At 48.2% G+C, this 23,687-nt stretch overlaps 1 protein-coding gene and 1 long non-coding RNA gene across 2 annotated transcripts in view; one reads left to right on the forward strand and one right to left on the reverse strand.

Moving 5' to 3' along the window:
• Mpzl1 (myelin protein zero like 1) overlaps nt 1-21,260 on the reverse strand; it is a 47,626-nt gene extending 26,366 nt beyond the window's left edge. The window contains exons 1-2 of the mRNA XM_046429971.1: nt 21,044-21,260; nt 20,319-20,756 (exon numbers count right to left, since the gene is read on the reverse strand). Coding sequence (XP_046285927.1) covers nt 20,319-20,756; nt 21,044-21,260 — 655 coding nt within the window. The remainder of the gene's footprint in view (nt 1-20,318; nt 20,757-21,043) is intronic.
• On the forward strand, nt 10,736-20,196 carry LOC124083393 (uncharacterized). Its single transcript, XR_006848715.2, has 6 exons — nt 10,736-11,166; nt 12,713-12,905; nt 13,599-13,673; nt 18,093-18,684; nt 18,808-18,881; nt 19,845-20,196. It is a non-coding gene; the product is annotated as an uncharacterized LOC124083393 (long non-coding RNA).
• Nucleotides 21,261-23,687: the final 2,427 nt, after the last annotated feature.

The following is a 23,687-nucleotide window of genomic DNA, read 5'->3' on the forward strand; positions in this document are numbered from 1 at the left end:
ATAACAGGTCCTGCTACTTCCCTGAAACTGAAAGAGGGTTTTGTTTGAAAAATTGCTTGAAGCACTTTGATGTGGTCAGGATATCTCCCCGAGCCACCGAGCAACTGTGGCCTGTCTCTGTTCTCTCGCTATGCTGTGACAGTCTGACACTGCGACATCTCCTAACAAGCACAGATGTGGCCTCTTAAAAGACACTGAAAGAGCGGAGTGAGGAGCGCACTGAGCACAGAGCTGGAGGAATGGCTCCCCGGGACGGGGCGGCCCGTGTGAGGGACCAGCCTGGCAGGCTCAACTCCCAGGCGGGGAGCGAGTGCCCGGGGCTCACTTCACATCCACCCTGGAAGTGGGTCTCTCTCATGTGTACATTCACTTTAGGATAAAAACTTTTTAAAAGAGAAGGAAGACCGTAGTAAGGTGATGAGGGAACTCCCTTTAAATTCCAGCACGTCCCAGGGAAAGCATGGAATCCGGCAGCCATGCTCCTCAGAGCTGGGCCACCCTGCGGCTGATGCAGGCTCCTCTCTGCTATCTCCAGCTCCCCGGGTGAATGGCACAAAGTACGGGAGGCGACAAAACACACTCCATCCCGTGAGCCCTACACATGAATAAACCAGCTTTTCACTGTCAGGAACACACTCCGCTGCACTCTGTCTGAAATTATGCTGCAGGCCCAATCTCTAAGCGACTTCCTCCAGCATCCGCCCTGAGCCCCCCCACATCCTGTCCTCCCCTGTTGGCTCACACTCTGCTGGAAGGACCAATGTCTGTGGCCATCAGAATGCAGGGACGGTGTCCCCGTTCACCAGTGTGTACACCCTTATCGCCGGATGAACTCAGGACTTTCACAATGTGTTCAACAAATATCTGTCCGAATTTTGGGAAAAATGAATGAAAAAAATTAAGGAGAATAAAAACTATCAAACAGCTCAGATAAGCTCAGCCCTAAGATAAGCTGCCGCCCCTGAGTGGCTCCAGCCAGTGCCAGCAGCACAGCGTCCGCAGCAGTGCAGCTGTGGGTCCAGGGAGGCACAGACGGAGCTCTCAGGGGACTCCCAAAGGGGAGTTCCCGCCTGCAATCTCACAGACAGGGTCACCACGCCAGGCCAACTCCTTCCCCATGATCTATGGCCAGCGGGCCACGTCCCCAGCCTCAAAGACCTTTCTGTTTCTGAAATGAGCAATGTCCAAAAGGTCCTGAATCGGGCCAGTCATGGACTAATCAAGGTCCCTGCAAGCCCTGGTGTTCCTTCCTGGGCCTCGACATCTGCTCTGCTCTCTCCGGTGACTGATTCCCTTTCCTCAATCAGCCATTCATTCTTCCCACACAAGCTAGGACTCAGCCTTAGCCCCTGGGTCCTCACAGCCCAGTGGGGACAAACACCTCCAGTGCAGCCGCAGCGGCTGGGTCCTGGTCCCGACTGGGGGGCTGTTACATGGGGTGGGGCTGCGCGGAAGACTAGAGTCCACACATCAGTGCCAGAGCCGCTGGTGGCGCGGCCCGACGGTCTGCACCAAGTACCCGAACATTTTCTCATCATAGCAGATGAAAATAAGACACTTTGGGTACAAAGTCAGACAATTTTACTTCTAATAAGCTGCAGCAGTCTGTCTTACCATCCGTGTCGAGTACTCTGGGCTTGTCCGATAGGTGACACGCTCTCCTACTTCACACTTCCCAGGGCTCGAGGGACTTAAAGACTCCTCAAGCCGAGAACCACTGCTGCACCTTCAGCCTAGGTCCCTGAGCTCCCAGATGGTGGTTCACAGCGTGTTAGAGAGCTCAATACAAAACACCACCGCAGTGACAGAACAAGAGGCTGAAGGACACCTGGGCTGACAGCAACAGGGTTATGCCTCACCCCAAAATACGGCCCAAAAGAGAGGAAAAACCTTCAAACTGAAACCACTGAAAAGTGATGAGCCATTCTATGTGAGACCCCATGATGGCAGAGGCATCGCGACACCATGGACCACATCCATGAAACACACAGCAGCAAGCGTGACCCCATGGGGACACCACGTTTTCTGGGGTGCCTGTGGGCAGGAAACTAGGGGTCACCTCTGTGCCTTCCTCTCAATTTTGTTGTAAACTTAAAACTGCTCTAGAAAATAAAGTCTATTAAAAAGATTACTACTGCTGGGTCCCACTGCCACCTCTCCCCACTCTGACTTAATTGGTATGGGGTGTGGCCCCGGGCATTTGGACCTTTTAAAGGCCCTGGGGTGATTCGAAACACAGGACCACCCTCCAGCACACCAGTGAGATGTGGGGACCCCAAGCTCCTGCACCAGACCGCGCCTGGTGAGCAGGACAGGCTTGGACCTGAACTTCACGAAGACCAAAGCAGTGCTCTATGACCTCTGAATCAGTAACCGTTTACCAGAGAACTAACAAAACCCTGCCATTTCAGAACCGCACTGGCATGCAGAGTTAGCCCGACGGCCACAGATAGGCTGGCGGCACCCTCCCCACACGGGGAGTGACTCAAATGGAGCTGGTCCGTTGCTGGGTTATCCTTGGGCGGGCTCTGGGTGAACCCCAGCTTACTGCTAACCTGTCTGTACCCGTTTCTTATTTAAACCCAGGTGAAAAGCTCCCGCACGCCTCCCAGAGCCCGCAGTCCTCGGCCGGCACCAACAAGCCCCCAGTGCGTGCTCCTCTGGCCGCACGACGCTGGTTTCCACCCATCCTGAGGCCAGGCCTGCCTCTGGGACCCTCTGCCTGCCTGCTGAAGCCCCCAGCGGCCACCTCTTCGCCTCAGCACTCAGCACTCCCTGCGCACTCCATGGCTACCGTCCACTGAAGCAAAGTCCCTTTTGTTACCAGCTCCAGAGTTAACCCTAACTCCTGCGGGACTCCCATCTCCAGGCAGGAGGAGCCTGACTCGGCCTCTGTGCCCCAACACCAGCTGCGAATGACCAGACAGCTGCCAAACACTTAAAACAGATGACAGGAAGATATGAGGATCCCTATAACGTGAACCTTCGGTTAATGAAACAGAAGCACCTATGTATGTTTTACTACAATAAACAATTTGCCCTCAAATGGGCCCCGACTCCCAGTGAAGTGCTCCTTCACTCCTAGGGAAATCTAGTAAAGGCATCCAGACTAATCAGCACCGATTTCTCACTGCCAGAAAGGGCTCACACTTGGACATGAATTAAAACATGAAGAATGGAAACATCTGTCCCCCATCCTGTTGTGAGAAGGCTTCATCAGAACAAAAAGGATAATGAATGGGGGTGTGGTACATGCCTCTAATCCCAGCAACTGGGGAGGCTGAGGCAGGAGGCTCACAACTCCGAGGCCAGCTTCAGCAATTGAGCAAGACCCTGTCTCAAAATTTAAAAAAAAATAATAATTAAAAAAAAAGGGCTGGGAATGTTGCTCAGTGGTAAAGTATCCCTGGATTCCATCCTCAGTACCAAAAAAAGGTTAAAAAAAAAAAAAGAAGTCAATAAAACACGTCTTTATTGAATAGCTAATAAATGCTGGGTTCTATGGGGATGCAGCCTCATTAGCTACCATACATGGACACACACATGGGAACGTGTACTGAAAAGTGCTGTGTGTGTGCTGTGTGCAGGGTCTAGTCAAATGCAGAACACCGGAAAATGGCCTGTGGGAGAGAGGCTATGGACCGCCCGGTCTGTATCTGACATGTCGTTTATACCACTGTTTGCCCTGTGTAAGTCCCTCCTGCACCATCTCCCCTACAGTACCAAACATACCATGTGCAGTCACATTCAATGGAGAGGTCAGGCTCCCTCTATGGAGATGCCCTTGATTTTATCTGGAATGTGGACAGAATCAAGACAGACTGGAAGGGCACTTTGCAGAAAGAGAAAAACAAAGTTGGTGTTTAAAAGCAAATTATGTAGGTTAATTTGACTGGAGAGAGAAAAGTTCCTAAGTTGAAGGGGAAGGTTTAGATTAGATGAAAAGTTGGAACTGAAACACCGCTGGGGATTTTTAGGTGGGCAATACAGTAAAAGTGGAGTGTTTGGTTGAGATTGGCAGATACACAGAAATACACTTGGAATCAATCTTTTCTAAAAGCATTTTTGTTTATTTTATTACACCCTTGAGAGTAGACAAATACAAAAGTGGTGGGAGTAACTCATCTCTCAAAGACAACAGCACTCACAAAATCACACCTCATGAGTCTGAGTCTGAGTCCGCCTTAGGTATAGAATGTTTTGAAAAGAAAGTGTCACAAAGGCCTGAAGTCTTTAACATAGTGAGTACTAAGGAATTCCACCTGATAGTTATCAAATGACCCCTATATGCGCCTGGAAGTTACATTTTTCAACACCACAATCATTTTGATGGGAATCTTGCTGAGGAGTTTTGCTTTCTTCTGTCTTCATAAAAAGGTGATCCAGTGTGAGTACAATGTTCGGGGAGAAACAAGACATTTACAGAGTTTCAAACCGTTCCCCACAAGATAGTCAGGAATTCCAAAGGAGAAAAAACAGTTCTTTACAGTGAAGAGAAGGGCCCCAGGAACGGGACAAGCAGCAGCACAGGTTCCACAGATCATACCACCCAGGACTCACCCACCCAGGACTCACCATGAGGCCTCCTGCCAGTGCGGATGACCCGCCGAGCGTCCACACCCGCCCAGCGTCCACCTACCACATAACAGTCAATGAAAAATTCTAAAGAAAAGGAGGAAGCGCCGCAGACTAAGGGTGAGGAAAGAGCTGGGGGGCGGGGGGAGGGGGGGGGAATGTGCTGGGGACTTGCTGCTGCCGTAAAGGGCACGTAAAGGGCACGGCAACCTGAGCTGAGCGGCATGTTAGTCAGCACCACGCTCCAGGATCATTTCCTGACTCCCATCATGACCCTGTGGTTACAAAGACCATGTCCTTAGTGTCCAGGAAGAGAAGAACACGGCTCCTTTGCTCCTGAGCCAGGAGAAAGGGGAGGGAGGGAAGGAGAGACTGAGCCAGTGGGAAAAAATGTTAATCTGCAGAATCCAAGTGAAGCACAGATGGTATTCTTGGCACTCTTTCACGACTTTTCTGTAAGTCTGAAATTAAATTGAAATCAAAAATAAGAAAAATAACGCAGTTTTCCATTTAACCTTTACTTGGTAACCTGGAACTTATGTGGCCACCACGAACATGCTGTAACCTAGTGATGCCTTCTGGGGCGGCTTGGCTCTGCAAGGCTGAGAGAGCCTTGAACTTTGTGGAAATGCTTTTAACTTTCTTACTCTCTGCAGCATTGGATCAGGTCAGCTGTGCTGTTCAGCGCCCCTGAGGCACCTCTGTAAGTTTCACTTTTTAAATTTGTCTGTTATTTATTTTTTTTAGTCAGGCACAGTGGTGCACACCTGTAACTCCAGAAATTCAGACAGCAGAGGTAAGTTCAAGGCCAGCCTGGGCAGCTCAGCAAGACCCTGTCTCAAAACAAAAAATAAGAAAGCTGGGAATGTAGCTCAGTGGTAAAGCGCCCCTGGGTTCAATCCCCAGTACCACAAAATAAATAAGTAAAACATTTAAAAAAGTGTATTTTATTTTATTTTTTTGATGAGGTCTGGCTAAATTGCTTAGGCTGGCTCCAAACTTGCCATCTTCCAGCCTCAGCCTCCTAAGCAGCTGGGATTACAGGTGTGTACCACACAGACATCCTAAGTAAATTCTCTACTCTACTGCAGGTTTGGAAACAAATTCAGTGCATGTTCATTTTACAAATGAAAAAAACTCTAGCCCAGAAAGGTTAATTTACTGAACAGGAATAGGATTTGAATAATTCCAAAGTTCTTTTTTATGTTATCATGCTAATATGACCAGGGCATAAAATAAGAGCTCACAGTCTCTCAGTGAAGAACTGTTAGCAGTAGCAGGGGATTGGGGGGATGACTTCACCAATGATCTCAGCTTCCCACTGGCCTGTTCTGTCTACTTTCTCCTGGTCAGATAAGTTTCTGCAGATCAGTCCAACTTTGGCCCATTTCAGGATTTCCCCCTAACTGACCTCGGGTTTCATAATCTCTGGGTATTTAGGGCCTACCCTGTGGCTGGAGGTATTGATCCAAGTTGAGATTGCTATCACTTGATTTACACACAACTAGGCCAGTGCAGGGTCAGTCATCTGGAACCAGATCAGTGAGAACCATAGCCCTGCAGGGACCTGCTTCCCCTAGAGGCAAGTCCCAGGCACTTTCAGATAACTGATGTCCTGCCTCCTGACTCCCGGGGATTCTTCAAAGAAAAGAAGCCTCCTGAATTCCTCAGGGCCATTCTCCAGAGGGCTGGGGCTTACCAAAGGCCTCTGGATGGGAGAACTGTCTACAACAACCAAGTCTGCCAAATGGTTTAAACTGTATTTTGAGGAGGTTATTATGGAATAAATAAATATTAATATTTATTTTTTAGTTGAAGTTGAACACAATACCTTTACTTTATTTATTTATATATGGTATTGAGGATCAAACCCAGGGCCTCGCATGTGCTAAGCAAGCATTCTGTTGCTGAGCCACAACCCCAGCCCCATGGAATAACTTTTCACGCCACGTTGACATTTTGAAATAATTTTCAAAAACCCAAATATTTACAAAAATTTCTAGCAATGAGGGCTGCTCAAGCAACTTTTTTTTTTGGGGGGGGGCGGGGTACCAGGAATTGAACCCAGGGACGTTTAACCACTGAGCCATATCCCCAGCCTCACCCTTTTAAAAAATATATATTTTATTCTAGTGACTGACTCTTACTGAGATATTAAGTGCCTCACTAAGTTGCTGAGGCTGGCTCTGAACTCCTGAACCTCCTTCCTCAACCTCCTTCCTCAGCCTCCCGAGCCACTGGGATTACAGGTGTGTGCTACCCCGCCCAGCCTGTTTAAGAAACTTAAGGGTATATGCCCTCAAGGGAATGCTACAGCACCCAAAGAAGGAAGAAGGAATCAGGAAGTTTAGTGGAGGCATGGAATGATCTCCAAGGCATATTATTAAGTGAAAAAAGCAAACTGTAGACACCAAATAAGGTACCAAAACAAAACTATATTAAACAAAACAAAAATTAACTCCAATGGATCATAGATGCTACTGTTAAGAGCCATAACTAGAAGACATAGAAGCAAGATTTTGTAATATTGGGCAATGACTTCTTAGATATGATACCAAAAGCATGGGCAAGAAAAAAAAAAAAAAAAAAAAAACCAGATCAACAGAACTTAAAATCTAAATTGAAAACTTCCATGCTTCAAAATATCAACAAAACGGGAGAAAATTTCCATAAAACAGTGGAAATATTTATTTGCAAATAAATAAAAAGTCTGATAAGTCACTTGTATCCAAATATATAAGGAAGAGCCAGGGCAGGGGCTCTTGCCTTTGCAAGACACAGTCACTAAGTAAATTAGAAAATGAAAAGGGCTGGGGACGTAGCTCAGTGGTAAAGAGCCCCTGGATTTAACCCAAGTTCGGGGAGTGTGTTTGTGTGTAGATATACCTTCTAATGAATATTATTTGTTTTGTACATCAAAAGTTGCCCCACTGGTAAGGTAAGTTTTTAAAAAAACATCTCAAAGTTTTTCCTGAACTATGGAAGACACAGACTGTCTCACTGCCTGAGACAACAAAAATGACGTGTAACTTTGGGAAAATTCAAAATGCCCCAAATGCGAAGCTTTGTTAAGCACAAAAATGACACTACAAATGGAAAATTGTATATCAATCCTCCAGTGACAGATCACAGTCAAAACACAGGAGATCAAAAATACTATACAAGGCCGGGCCCAGTGGTGCACACCTATAATCCCAGTGGCTCGGGAGGCTGAGGCAAGAGGACCATGAGTTCAAAGCCAGCCTCAGCAATGGCAGGGCACTAAGCAACTCTAAATAAAATACAAAACAGGGCTGGGATATGGCTCAGTGGTTGAATGTCTCCAAGTTCAATCCCCAGTCCCAAAACAAAACGATATAAGAAGACTTCAAGCTCTGTGTACAAGGTCGGTATGAAACATGAGTGAATTTCATGTCCATACTTGGAGCACACCCCAAGATACCTCATCATGCACATGCAAATATCTCCAAAAAAAAAAAAAAAAAAAAAAAGAAACATGAAATCTGAAACATTTCTGGTCCCAAGCATGTCAGATCAGGGATGCGCCACCTCTAGTACTTAATCCATGAGCTAATTACGGGACCAAAAGGAGTTGATATTCACAAAGGACTCAGCATAGTACCTGGTCAAGTATGAGCTCTACATACATTTTTTTTCCCAGTGCTGGGGATGGAACCCAGGGCTTGCCCTTGCAAGGCAAGCACTCCTCCAATATACATTTGATAAATAAGCAGCTGTAACAACATTTAGGTCTACTTGTGAGCCAGAGTGGTTCTGGACAAAAATTAAAATGTCTATGGAATCAGATGATGGCTTCTCCTTCCTTGTAGCCACTACAGCACCCGGGATGAGCCCAGCAGTTTTGGTTCTGTTCACTGCATGTCCAAAGGGACTCAGGCCACGCCTGTCTTCGCTGATGTCTGCCACAGCACTGTCTCAGGAGGAGTACCTCATCTGCCTTCTGCCAGGCTGCTGCACTGGGGCTGAGTGTAAGCGCTCAGTGAGGTCTACCTTCCTTGGAAAGGAGAGGCTGTAAGACAATCTGTAAGGAAAACTGTTCAACACTGTCCAATGCTGACCGGACCCAGCAGCAGAGTGCAAAAGAGACACTGTGTAAGGAACCCAGCTGATGATCCAAGTGCAAAGCTGAATCAAGGGCAAAACAGGGCAAAGCTCAGGGGACACATCACAGACGCGTCACTGAAACCACCTTTCACAAATAACCCCGCCCTCAGCTGCACTGATAAACACTGGTTTGCAAACATTTTCAGTAATGTTCTCTGCCAGTGTGGTGTGTGTGGCTTACCAAGGTAGGCCTACATCCTGACACAACATTTTAACAGTTGTAAAAACTGAGGTGCCTAATCACACCTCCCTCATCTATGGCCTCACGACAGTTGGGAGGTGAGCCACAGGATGTCCCTTGATAGCAGGAACAACACTTTTCTTAGAGAGTGATTTGGGGCTTGCTCTAGAATAAAGTACAAAGGATGGATCATACCCAAACTCTGGAACACAGAGCAAGACAATATGACTTTAGCCCTAACATATCCCAAGGCATTTGCTACCGATCACCCAACCAGTCTATTGCCACATAATTTGCAGAGCCCAAGCCACAAGGGGAAAAGTACTTGGTACCCTGGTGAGGAGGGTAAGAGGATCCTGCAGAGTTGGCTACTGACTTGCTGTGTGCTCCAGGGCACACCCTGACCCTGACCTTCCCAAGGCCCTGCTGGGCCTGTGCTAAACCCAGAGGGGCAAAGGGCAAGGACAGAAGTTGTTTTCCCTCCCCATGGACCTGATTGCTCACTAGGGGAAGGGCAGCACTCACAAGTAGGAAGGCCCAGAGAACCAAGGGGTAAAGAGTGCCAGGCCAAAACCTGTCCTGGGATGCATGGGCTTGGCAGGGGTCACAACTTTATCTGAGCTGCCACTCCAAGTTCCCGCACATACTCCACGGTCCTGTCATAGACTTCACGTACAAAATACAAATTGAGAGAGATAATTATGCAGGATTCTAAGACAACTCCAAGTTCACTGCAGGACCCTTTTGAGTGTGAGGCTCTGTGTGACTTCAGTAGTTGCATGCCTTTCAAGCCACAGAAAATTCAGCAAAATGGGTCCAGGTTTGTGTGCTGGCCCCTGGCCGGAGCCTCCATCACTACCAGGAACTGAGACTTTCCAGTGCCCTCTTCTCATGCACTTGTCTGGGGTGCAAGGGTTAGGCATTCATCAGCAGGGAACTCACAGCAAACCCACCAAGAACTAGGAAGTTCTTGAACATGGGCCCATGCTAGTATGCACCCTGGCAGTGAAAACATTAATTCTCTGCCTGTCATTTGCTGGAGTGAACATATACCAAAGACTAGAAGCACAACAGCGAGAGACTGAAAAGAAGAAACAGCCAGGAATGGCAGTTGTGCCTGTAATCCCAGTGACTCCGGAGGGCTGAGGCAGGAGGACTGCAAGTTCAAAGCCAGCCTTAGCAACTTAATGAGAGACCCTGAGCATCTTAGCAAGACCCTGTTTCAAAATAAAAAGGGCTCAGGACGTGGCTCAGTGGTATAGTGGCCCTGAGTTCAATCCCTGGTACTAAGAAACAAACAATCTGTGTATAATCTTGCATTTAAACAATGTATACATATGCTTATGTTGGGCTCTGATAGTATGAAAGACAGAGAACTGGCGAGGCAGGGGTCTCACAGGCGGATTTTAGAAGAAGAGCCCCTGGGCTTCCAGCCTGAGCGACTGGATAAATTAAGGTGATCACAGGGCCAGAGACTTAACTGGAGTGAAGGAAAGCCATCTGCAGTTTTGGGAAGTGCTCGGTTTGAAATGTCCATGACACCTTGAGACATCCAAATGAGTCAAGCAGTAGGGGATGTGCGGGTGCAGAGGTCTGGGGCTCGAACCCTGGAGGCTACCAGCATGGGTGGTACAGAAGATCACAGGGGCAGGTGCCCCCACTGGGAGCGGGGAGTAGGCTGGAGGCACATACCTGTAGAGGTCAGGGCTGGGGGATCATGGCCAGGTGGGCTGAAGGGGCTGAGAGGTCACACCAAATGACTACACAGAAGGACCGACAGGGTTGGGCAACTTGAAGTCCACAGGTGACCCTGATAGGAGGAGCTTCAATGGAGTGGCGGGGGCAGCTGGGGGCTGGACTGAACTGAGAGCAGGGAGGAGAGGTGCGTGCCAGGTTGGAGTGCAGACACCGCCTGGGGAATTCTGCTGGGGTCTGAAGCCTAGAAATGTAGCTAAGGTGGACTGTGGGACAAAAGGAGGGCTTCTTAACACTGGAAGCTCCAGCGCAAGACCCTGCCACAGCCAGGGCAACCAGAGGACAGGCCATGCGGAGCCCTGAGCAGAGGGCGACAGGCCTCCCGCAACCAGAGAGCATAGCAAGGGGCCAGGAGTGCCTGGCAGTGATAGGAACACAGAACACGCACCAGGGACAGGCAGGAGGCAACCAGCCAGGAGTGACGAATGCAAACAAGAAAGTGGGGAAGGATTGGAAGTCACAAGGGCTCCAGGAACCGCTGCAGTGAGACTGAGAGGAAGTGGCACTTAAGAGTGGGACGAGATTTTGAGGTTAGTGCACTTTCTGGTAATTGATGCAGATCAGAGAAGATAAGCGGGGTCGGAGAGGACCACAGAAATCAGGCAGGTGCTGGGGTCAGGACTGCCTGTGTGTGACTATGGTCAAGGGGAAGTGACAAATGAGGGGTAAAGCCAGACTAAGTGAGGTACCAAGCCAGTGCCCTGGCTGTGGTCCCCAGGCCAACGCTGCTTGCCAGGCTCCCTGGGCTTCCTGGGGTACCACAGCACAGCCTACGGAGAACTCAGTGTCACATCTACACAAGGTAAACCACCCACCTTACAACCTTAGGCAGCTTAAACGATTACAAACTCAAAAACTTCTCCACTTAGAAACTACCAGGGATTGAACTCAGGGGCACTCACCACTGAGCCACATCCTCAGCCCTATTTCTGTATTTTATTTAGAGACAGGGTCTCACTGAGTTGCTTAGCACCTTGCTAAATTGCTGAGGCTGGCTTTGAACTTACCATCTCTTGCCTCTGCCTCCCGAGCCACTGGGATTACAGGCGTATGCCACCATGCCAGTTTGTTTCGTTTTTTTGCCACTTAAAAATTTGTATGGAACACTATGAGTACCACCAATAAATACATTCAATAAATATCTACAGAATTCCTACTATGTCCCAGACACTTTCCTAGGGATCACTGGAGGTTCATATTCTAGTGGGAAAGCCACAGAAGAATAAATATAAGAAAAATTAATATATTCCCAGCTATAAATAGCAGAAAGCAATGTAAGTGAGCAAATAATGAGAATCGTGGCCCTTTCACTTTCTGCTATTGTACAGTGGAGGACATGCCCATGGGCTGTGCTCACACTCACCTTTGTGCACTCTGACTTCCAAGGCCAAGAACACTTGAGTCTACACCTGAGGGGGGAGGAAAACCAGGAGACAGAGTGCGCTACTGTACACAAAACCAAGGGGACATGAAGCAGCCTGCCGTGCAGAGAAGGGGCAAGGGGCAGTGTGTGCGAGGGAGGCGGGCAGACACAGGGAGGAGGTGAGCCAAGCTGAGGGTCCCAGTCTATCCTGGAGGAATGGGGACGAATGTGGAGCTCAGAGGAGCAGCCCAATTAAGGCTGCCCACAACAGAGGTGGAAGGGCAGATTCGAAGGGCACACAATTAGCTTTAGGGAGACCATTTGGAGGGGTCCTGCAGTAATCTGAACTTAAAATGATTGACAGTTGTCGCAGCCCAGTGGAAAGGAAGGGTGGGCTGAGAAGTAGAGGCATGTTTGGTGGGGAGGCAGGGTGAAGGAAAGGATCCTAGGATGAACCACGACAGAGAGCGGGGGAGGAGGGGAGGCAGACAGACAGCAGGATAGGAGAAGGGTACCCAGGAGGGGACCAGATGACAGCCGGGGATGGGGGAGATGTGCAGCTGAGTTTGAACACAGAGCTCTAGCTGCTCCTGCACACTCGAGCAGATTTGTGACTGTGGAGTGATGTCAGCTGGCTGAGAACCTGCACCAAGGATACATGAAGGAGTCACCATTTATTCAACAAACAGTAACTGGACGTCTGTCTCTGCCAGATGAGCCTCTAAGACAAACCTGGATGGGATCAGCAAAGATGCACACACAGCGAGCCCAGCCAGAGACTGGACAGACCGGCTCAAGGAAAGCCAATGCTGGGGCACAGGCCGGGAGCACTTGGCAAGGCAAGGGAACAGGATCCTGGGTCAATGAGGCCAAGGAAAACAAGCCAGAAACCCTGGCCTGGAGCAGGTGAGTTGGCACCACCAGGCTGCCTCTGGCAGAGTGAGAAGCAGGTGAGGGGGGCAGGAGTCAGGCAACACTTAGTGGAGCTGTCCCCGAGGCCTGTGTGTTGACAGCCTGGTCCCAGCCCTTGGTGCCATGGGAGGTGGTGGGACTGTCAAGCAGCAGGGCCTAGTTAGTGGGAGGAAATGGGCACTCAGCCCCAGCCTGCTCCCTCCCCTGGCTTCCTGGCCATCTGGAGGTGAGGGCCTCACTCCTCCTTGTGTCCCACCATGAGTCACGGTGCTGCCACGGGCCCAGAACAGCAGAGCCAAGCACCCCGGACTGCAATCTCTGAAACCCTGAGCCCAAACAAACCCCTTCCCCCATTAAGCTGATCATGTGGGGCATCTTGCCCCAGTGACTGACAGAAGGCTGTTAACAACACAAGAGGTAAACAGGAGGTGCTCAAGTAGACAGCAGAGATCACCAGAAACCAACAATGGACAGCTCCACGAATGGCCTGACTTCCATCACCCATTTCTGGTATGGTGGTTAATTTTATGTGCCAACGTGGCCAGGTCACAGTGCCCAGACAGCTGGCTACACATCATTCTCGATGTTTCTGCAGAGGTGAGGGTTTGTTTGTTTGTTTTACAGTTGTTGATAGACATTTATTTATTTATCTATCTATCTATTTATTTATTTATATGCGGTGCTGAGAATCGAACCCAGTGCCTCACACGTGCCAGGAGAGTGTGCTACTGCTGAGCCCCAGCCCCAGCCCCAGTCCCAGAGGTGAGTTTTGAATGAGATTTACAGTGAAATTGGTGAACTTCAAGTAAAGCAGATTACTCTCCATACTGTGGTTGGTAGGCCTCACACAGCCACTTAATCTAACAGTGTGACCTCCCGGAGTACTTTTGCTGCAGGACTGTCTTTGGCCTATACTGCAGCTCGTCCCTGGGTCTTCAGGTGGCCAGCCTACCCCTCAGATTTCAGACTTACCAAGTCATATGAACCAATTCCTCAAAAGCTCTCTCTCATCTTACTGGGGATTAATGTCTTGTGCATGTAAACAAGCACTGACACTGCCCTACACCCCCAGACCACCTTGAACGTTTGTGAGGAACTGGTTGACCACACCTACTGTCACTGGACAATGGCGTGGGGGGAGGGGAAGCTCAGAGATTCCAATTTCCCAGCTCTAGCTCTGACTGGAAATCTCTATCCTGTGTGTCGTCCTTAATGTTGGGAGAAAAAAAAAAATCACACTATTAATTATGATAAAACTATCTTTTAAATGATTCCAATTACATATAACAAATCCCCAGATTCCTATGTGGAATATCAGACTCCTAGTATTGCAAGTTCAAAGCTGTTCTGCTGGTTGCAGCAGGACACTGACACTAAGCTGTGGATTTCACACAGCAGTCACATATATCTAAAAAGACAAAAAAAAAAAAAAAAAAAAAAAAAGATTTAGAGGCAAAAACATAAAAGTCCCAGGAGGAAATTATAGTCCCTCAATTTAGGCATTGTGGTCTCACAACCAGTTGACCTCTGCTGCTTATATACTCAAAATTCCAAGGACTTTTTTCTAGACTTTGGGGCATTGTTCATGTCAAGCAGTTGGCAAAGTAATCTCTCATCAGCCTTAAGGATCAAGAGTCAGAGCCATACGATGCTTGAGCACACAGGGAGATGCTTCCCATTTTCCCAAGAACTAACTTCCCAAGCGGGTGTGGGAGGTGAAGAATAAACTAATCTATAAAGAATTCTATACCAGAGCAAGCCATTTTATTCTCACTTTTAAGATGACATCAAGGGTCTTAGCAAGATTAAAATATTTCCAAGACTGAAACATAGGTGAAATGCATGTCCTACATAGAGAATTCAAATTCACAGGTAACAGACACAACTTAATAAAAACTCTTGGGCTCCAGTTTGAAGGCTCTAACCACCCAGATGTGTCTGGTGGCTGAACTAAACTAGCCTCAGTGTGGTGCAGCTGGCCTATAATCCCAGTGGCTCAGGAGGCTGAAGCAGGAGGATTGCCAGTTCAAGGTCAGCCTCAGCAACTAAGCAAGACCCTGTCTCAAAATTAAAAAAAAAAAAAGTTAAAAAAGGGCTGGGGATATGGCTCAGTGGTTAAGTGCCCCTGGGTTCAATCTCTGATACAAAAACAAAGAAACCATTTTAAGCCACATAAGTGTTCTCCATTTTTTAAAAGTACTACAAATTTTCATAGTAGATGGATCATTTCCTTAAAAGTGATGTACTGTCCTTTAATATTCTTGACTTAGAGTCATTATTTACTTGAGTACAGGTATCCTATCTGACGCCACCACTAGAACATAGGCTCCCCTGTACTCTGTGCCCAGTAGCTATTTATTTGGTTGAATAAGTAAATAAAGAGGTTGTGAAAAAAATTTACATTTTATGGGGCTGGGATTGTGGCTCAGCAGTAGAGTGATCAACTAGATCAACTAGCACAGCATCGCCTAGCACTTGCCTAGCATGGGCGAGACCCGGTTTGATCCTCAACACCACATAAAAAAATAAAGGCATTGTATTGTGTCCATCTACACCTAAAAAAGTAAATTTTTTTTAAATTTACATTTTATGAACTTCTACATGTAGCTGTCTTTCACTTAGTATTTGTCTTTAGTTCCTCTTTTCTGGCAGCATTTGAGCTTAGTGAATATCCAGGAGTTGAAGTAAAATACAAGTAGTAAAAAAAAAAAAAAAAAGTGTGTATATATTATATATATATAAAATGTAATATATATAATATATACACACACATATATCTCACAAATATATATGCACATATAAAGTGTGATATATGTATGTGTACATATATATGTATATATGTGTGTGTGTGTATATATATATATATATATAGAGAGAGAGAGAGAGAGAGAGAGAGAGAGAGCGCGCGCGCGGGAGGGAGAGGGAGAGACTGTGTGTGTGAGAGTGTGTATGTGTATGTTTATACACTCTTTGACAAGTTTTTCTTTTGGGCAGTGCTGGAGAGTCAGCCCAGTATCTCTTGCATGATAGGCAAGTGCCCTACCATTGAGGTGCACTACCTCAGCCCCTTCAAGTCTTCATTTTACTATCACAATCAGTAAATAAGTAAAAGGCTAAGGAAATGGTTACAAGATTTGGAGCCTTTCAACTGCAGAGGTACAGTCTAAGTCTAAATTTGGTCAAGAAGCATCAAAAACCAAAAATATAAAACAAGTACAACAACAACAAAAAACATTACTTTTAATATATATTAATTTCAAAATCATGGCAGTTAGTCTATGAATGTCAACTTATTCTTAAATCTCTGAAGAAATATAAAATGGTAATTAAAGAGTGAAAATAAATTATGCCTGTAATCCCAGTGACTCAGGTGGCTAGGCCGGAGGATGGCAGTTTCAACACCAGCCTGGGCAACTTCATGAGACCCTGTCTCAAAATTTAAAAGGCTGGAGATGTGGCTCAGTGGCAGAGCATTCCTGGGTCCAATCTCTGGTACAAAAAGAAAAAAGTCTCTGCATGAAATCACACTTGGAAAAAACTCTTCCAACAAACATTTGCTGAGGACTTACTATGTGCCAAACCAATTCTAACCACGTTGCAAACAACTGACAATCTGTCAGGCCATGTCTATGCCTCACAGACATTTTACACTCATTACCATTTATTATACCCACTATGATAAGGATATTTTCTATAAATAAAAAAATGTATCAAATTCTGATGGAGAAAAAAAAGGAGAAAAATCAAATAGTTAGAAGTTAGTAGTTAAAAATCATAAAAAAACAGTAAACTAAAAAGGCTAGCAAATAGTACTCTCCTGGGATAGGTGGTCCTGAAGTGATACCCGGTGACCTCCATGTGAAAAGGAGCTAGCCCTGGGCAGTTGGGGAAAGCCAAAGAGCACTAAGATGGCAAAACGGCTTGAGTACAGTGAACCAAAGGGCAAGTAGCACAAGCTGAAGTCACAAAGTGACAGAAACTGGATCTCACAGATCTCTGAGGGCCATGTAGGAAAGTCTGAATTTCATCCACGTGCAATGGGGAGCCATTCAGAATTTTAAATAAGCAAGAAAGATCTGATTTGCATTTTAATAAAATTCATTTTTGTAACTGGATAAAAGTGGATTGAGGAGGAACTGGGGAGGCCAGCTAGGTTATCCCGGTGAAACGTAAGAAACAGTGACTTTGCCTGGAGTGCCAGGAGTGGGGTGTGGGAGTAACTCCAGATGCCCTTTGGAGATGGGAGAACTGAATGGATGTGGGGAAAGGAAAGGAAAGGAAAGAATCAAGGTGGAGTCAAGGTGTTGCTTGGGTTTCTGGGCTTGAGCAACTGGATGGAGAGCAGAGCTATTTACTGAAATGGGTGGTGCAAAAACAGACGGATTCTTCACCTACTGTGTGCTCATTCCTACCTGGTGATTACCCAAATGCCAAATCCGGTGAGTCCATATCACATCCACTCTCCTCCTCTGGCCAGTGCCTTACCCTCAATGCTGCATTCTCTCCTGGGGTCTGACACCAGGCCCTTCAGTGCTCCTCTTCCTCAGAGCCTCTTTCCCAGGTTCTCCTGAGCCCTGGACTACCCTTGGGCCTCCCTATCTCCTTCAGTGCATTCTCCCTCAACCCAAGTTTTAATGCTGGTCACACAAACCTCGCAAATCTGTAGTTCCGACCTGAGCTTTCTCCTCACTTCCGGAACCATCTACCCTACTGTCTCCCACATCTACACTTGGACAATTCACCAGCATCTCAGACTGAACATACCAGTATACCCCCAGGGCTGCCTTCTCCCAACATTCCTATTTTTCCATCTCATATCCTTCATTTGTGAAAAGTACCCCTTCCTAAAACAGATCCAGCCTCCAAGCCCAAAACCTGTGGTTCATGTTATCCACCTCCCAATTCAAGTCCACACCAAATCAATTTCCTATCAGATTCACTTCCTCACTAGCTCATCCGTGTGTCCTCTCCTCATATCCCCTGCCTTTCATCCGGGTCGCCATCCTCCTCCCCTGGGTTATTAGGCCAGCCCTCTGGTTTCTCTGCCTCACACCACTCTAACCATCCTTCATGGATTTAGGAGTGGCAGGTGAGGTTCCTGGTGAGCTGGGCCTCTGGCTGGGTCTCCCACCTCAGCCTCCCAGCACACTGAACTACTCACAGCTTAACTCACTATTCCAGGTGCAGTTTCCTCAGAAGCCTATGCAGTTTAAAGAACTCTTCCTCCAGTCTGAACTTCAGTCTGAAGTGATGGCCCTCCTTCAAGTTCCCACTGCACACCTGTTTCGAAGGACGTCTTACAGTACCTATACAGTATTTCTCCCACAGAACTGTGCGTTACTACAACCAGACGGTCCTTCCTTGAATAGTTAGCTATTCCGTCTGGTTTCATTGTCCTTAACAATGAAAAGCTGCTTAATAAAATGTTTGCTGAGGAACTCTATAGATCAAACTTAAGAAACATCTTCTGGCCAACCTCAGGGACACATGCCTGTCCCCCCAGCTACTGGACAGACTGAGGCAAAAGGATCACTTGAGCCCAGGGTTCAAGGCCAGCCAGGGCAACCTAGTGAGAATCTAGCTCCCAAGGGGAAAAAAGAATATTAGCCTTCCAGTAAGAGACGAACTGTTATGTGCAACATCCACAACCAAAATAAATAAAATAAAATAAAATAAATGATTTGGCAAGAAGAAACATTCAACATTTTCTAAAATTAACCAGCAACAGTAGCTGCTTTCCACATACTGGCATTCATCTCTCATAACTTAAGAGGTATGTCCAATGTATAGATGGCTATTATTTTGGTGATCTTTTCAATACTCTGTTTTCCAGTTGTGCCTTAAAAAAAAACAAAAAAAAAAAACAACTCTTAATTGGCTTTATGTCTTACTCTAGAATTGGGCAACACTTCATTCCAGGTGTTCTCCAGGTCTGCTATTTTCGCTACCCTGCATTTAACAGAGACTGCGGTAAGTGCTTCCATGTTGTCTGACTTCTCATGCAAAATGATTCTGTCTGAAATACACAGATTTCTGATAGGCCTCAGTCTTAAGCTACTTTTTACTAGTCTACTTGATTAACCACCACCATCACATACATCTCTCACACACCAAACTTTAATCTTTCCTTTTTCATCAGAAGAGATAACACAGAAGACTCATGTCTTCTATATACAACAAGCATCTTCACCTGTCAATCCATGCTGGGTAGAGGCTTTCACATTTACACTTTACAGCCCCTGGAGACAGTGGTTAAAAGGAACATTTGGCAATCCAGAAGAATTCCATCTATTTTCCCAGGTTCCAAAGATTCCACTAAGGACTCTTTCATGAGACACATCACTGATAAGCTCTGATATTCAGATTTTGTGATCGCAAGTGATATTTTGCAAAACAAAAGAAATGAAAAGATCTGTGGTTTCTTAGCAGTTGGCCATCTTCATAAACATTACTTCACCAAATTATGAGACAGCAACAAGTACTTTGCTTTGAACAACAACACAGGAAAAGTCCTGTGGCAGACACTACTTAAGATATCCATAAAACAACTCATCCAGTTCACTTAAATTGAGACTGAGGCTAACCCTAAACCTGAGTCAGGATATTTAGTGAGACAAAAAAGTTTTTTTTTTGTTTTGTTTTGGTACTGGGGATTGAACTTAGGGGAACTTGCCCACTGAGCCACATCCCTAGCCCTGTTTTGTATTTTATTTAGAGACAGGGTTTCACTGAGTTGCTTAGCACCTCGCCATTAAAAAGAGCTTAAAAAAAAAAAGTACGCATTTTTAAATGCTCAAATTATGGTGACTATTTCTGGAATTATTGTGGATTTGACCAAAATTGTTGACCAAATTGCCAGGTCATCTCACTGGTATTTAGGGCCCTTTGCATTCAAGTCCAGAAGTAATGTAAATTTCTTCTTCTGCTTTGCAGATGAGACAATGCGCACCGAGGGCTCCTCTACCACTGAGGCTTAAGAGTGGATCTGAGTGTCCTGGAAATAGACCTTACGAGGTAAAACAAAACACTGGCTCAAAACAAGGAAGCGAACCAACAAAAGGCCCCACAGATGGAAAACCTGCCACCTTCCGCCACCTCCCAAAGGTGGAGCCGGCCAGGAGCCGGGTTCCCGAGCGCGCTCCCGGGAGGGCCTGGTATGGAGAGTCGGGACTTAGGTGGAGGCCCTGTGGCGCGGGCACCAGGACCCTCGGCCCCGGAGGCTGCTAGGTGGGCAGCGACCCTCCTGCGCCCCCAGGCCCTGCGGAGAGGGGCTCCGCGCCGCCCCGCAGCCCGTCCGGCCGCGCCCCCTCCCGCCTCGGCGCCCGGAGCGCGCGCAGGGCCGGCGACCCCCGTAACCCCCGTGACCCGCGCGTGCCGGCCCGCACCCCGGTCCCCCACATCACTCACACAGCACGAGCGCCGCGGCCAGCACCGGCCACGGCCAGAGCCTGTGGCCTGCGGCTGCCTTCCCTGCCCCGGCTCCGGCGGGCGCTGCCATGGTCCTGCCGCTGCAGCCGTCGCCGCGCGCTGGACCCACTCCCACTGCGGCTGGCTCGCAGCCGCAGCACGGTGCCTCCACGCCGCCGCTCCCGCCGCGGCCCGGGCGGCTGCCTGCCTCCCCGCGCAGGCCCCGCCCCGCCGCCCGCTCACTGGCCCGCCGGCGCCCCTCGCGGCTCGCGATTGGACAACCTGCCCGCCCGTCATCCCCTCCCGCCGGGAGGCCCCGCCCCCGTCCCACCCAGGCGCCTCGGCTGGGAGCCAGGCCCGGGTCCAGCGCCGCCGCCGAGCGCTCGCCTGCCTGCGTGGCCGGCCCAGCGCCCCATTGTCCCCGGCGCCGCCGTGGAGCTTCGCCCGGGCCGACCGCGCCGTTTCAGCCCTGCTCGGCTTTTCCCGGCCTCGCTCGGGAGAAGGAAGGAGTTCATCTAGCTAAAAAAAAAAAAAAAAAGGGAAAGAGAGAAAGGATGAGCTGAGAGCGCGGTGGGGAGAGACTCCAGGTCCAGGCCTGGACCGGGCGCTCCTGATCTGCCCTCCCCAGCCCTGTCCCCAGGTCTGTCCTTTGCCTGGGCTGGATGAGTTATGTGCTGCACTTGAGAGATCTGCCAGCTTGGAAAGAAGTCCCCATCTTGTCCCACCTCCCCGGAGCCTGTCCTCCGGCCCTTTGGTGGCCGGGCAGGGTGGGAACTGGGACTCTCCCACCCCCCGGATCACGCGGGCGGGCCGTGCCTTGTGTTTGCTGTTCTTGTGCACGTCCACACGAAGTGACACCGAGCCTGTCCCCCACACGCTGGGGTGGCAGGGCTTATTTAAAAAGGGGTAACGTGGGCTTCTCCCGGAGGGAGCAGGGGCCATAGCTATCCCGGTCTCCCAGGAAGTGAGAGCGTCCGCCTCTCTATGTGCCACAGGCTTCCTTTGTTCCCCTGGTCTTCCCCGGTCTCTCTCCTTCCTGCTAGTGACTGGGCCAGGAGGTGCTCGGAGGGAGGGCCCCAAGGTGAGAAGAGAGGGGCTGGAGGGGCCTGGTGGAGTGACCTGGGCCGGAAGGCGGGTGATTAACAACTTCCTGTAGGAGGGGACAATCCCTGGGACAGGTCACCTTAGCCGCTGGTGGGAGCCGAGGCAGGTTATCTTGATAAGGTGGAAGGAAGGGCTCTGAAGGAATCCGCATTTCAGTCCTCCCCGTTCTCTGATCCCCACCCTTGCCTCTCTGCCTGTCGGATTCTGGCTTCAGAGGGGGCTCTGTCTGGACCGCCCTTGAAGGTGGAGAATGGACCCTCTGGGAGGCCTCAAGGACAGGGTGAGGGGGAGGAGTGGCGAAAGACCCCCAATGCGACCTCTCACTTGGGAGTTTTGTCTAGAGTCAGTCTCCTGGTTTTCCTACTCCAGCAAACTCATAATTACTATCATTAATGAGAGAAAGCTAAGACCTCAACCAGACCATTCTGTCCAATTTCTCTCTGCAAGGTCCTTCTGAAGTGTGTCTGGAATGAACCAGAAAGAATACAGACGCATGAATTCAACAGAGGATGTGGAACACCTGGTCCTCGCTCTGACCAGTGGGCAGTCTACCAGTGCACTCGGTTTCCTTAAAATGCTCAAAGAGAAGGAGAAATAAAGGGGGGAAAGCAAGGCCAAAGGCCCTCCAAGGACCCACACGGGCCTCCAGGACCCAGTGGTGTGGGAGGTTTGCTGCCGGGTTGTGGTGTACTCTAACCTACCCAGACCTGCCTCTGCTTGGGAAGCTGGCCCAAGAGGAGTCTGGGGAAGACTCACAGCAGTGTCACATTTGAGGTGACATTTAATGATAGTATTAGACATGGAAAATGACAACCCCCAAAAGTAGGGGGCCCTGGGATAAGGGAGTGAGAAGGAAAGGCCAACGTTGAGAGCACTGATCCTTTCCCAGTCATGAAACAAACCCTGAGGAAGAGGTGTCCATCAAACCTAGAAAGGCAGTCTCTGGGAAGAGGCTGAAGCATTAACCCTTCTAAAAACAAATCCTTTCCAGATAACAATCACTGACCCCAGGCCCTCCTTCAGGTCCAGTACAATAAATTCCAGAAACTGACTACTGACCCTAGACTCCCTCCCATTTCAAACAAACCCTAAATTCCTAAGCACTAACACTGACTCCTTCACTGATTGATAGAGCAAACTCCAAATTCCTGGGTGCCCAGAGAAAATTGATATGCTCACCAGACCACCTCTCAGAATAACCTGTATGAGCCCAGGCCCCTTCTTTGTTTGGGGGCTCATTTTCCACCCGGAAAGTGGGTCCCACCACAGCTCACTTCATTCCTGCATCCCCTGCTTCTGTGTGAAACTTGCTTTCTGAATGAAGCGCTGAGCAGATTTGTGAAGTTTGCGTTCATCCTGGTCTTTTTGTGCTAACAGATAGAGGTTCACCAGGGAAACAGGGAACGCAAACTCAGAACAGGGCGAGAGACAGGAGGTTGTTCACTGTTACAGGACGATGTGTCACCAGACTTCTTTTCTCTCAGTGCAGCTGGTAGAGCATTCCTCAACATGCCGTTTCCTGTGCCACAAGACCTGACTCAGGGAAGAACACACTCTGTAGTCACCTACAGACATTACACACATTCTGCCCACCCAGAGATGGACACTTCCCACTATAAATGGGCAGTGGACATTCTGAGTTTTGTTAGTCAGCTTCCTGCTTCTTTGTGGGGACAAATGGAACACACTAGTATTAGCCTGTGGAGTAAAAGACAAACTCCTTTCAATCACAAGACAGAAGAACAAAGGGGGAGAAAACCTACAAGGATAATAACTATTCTAGATTCCCGCGGGGAAGGAGAGCATCGAGCTGTCCTTGCTTGTGATTACTGGTTACTTTGCCTAAAGAGTTGCAAACCGTGTCTTCCTCGTTTCAGGGAGAAGGATAAGCTCCTTTAGGTGTCCAGGGCATTTCTTTTTCCCCCAGTTAGATTTTGGTGAATAAACTGTCCTGGCATCTAGAACTCATTAACATTTTAAAGGATATTTTTATCCTTCTTGCCTTGAGCCCTAAGAATTGAAGCCAGGGCAGTTTCAAATAAAACAAAGAAGGGTGGAGACTGAACTCCAGGCCTGCAATTTTCTGATGTCAAACCTTTGGAAGAGAGTTAACAATTCACTGTCCAGCACAAAATATACCAAATGCTTGTTGAATGAATTAACAATGAACAAACTGAAAATGAATGAATGAATGGATAGTCACCTACTTGTTGTTTCCTAGCTGGTTAGTGATTTGCTAGATTGAGAATTCAGTTACAGTTTGTC

This window comes from Marmota monax, unplaced genomic scaffold (genome assembly GCF_021218885.2).
Source record: "Marmota monax isolate L192 unplaced genomic scaffold, Marmota_monax_Labrador192_F-V1.1 WCK01_AAM20220418_F8-fsc00055, whole genome shotgun sequence".
Lineage (NCBI taxonomy): Eukaryota > Metazoa > Chordata > Mammalia > Rodentia > Sciuridae > Marmota > Marmota monax.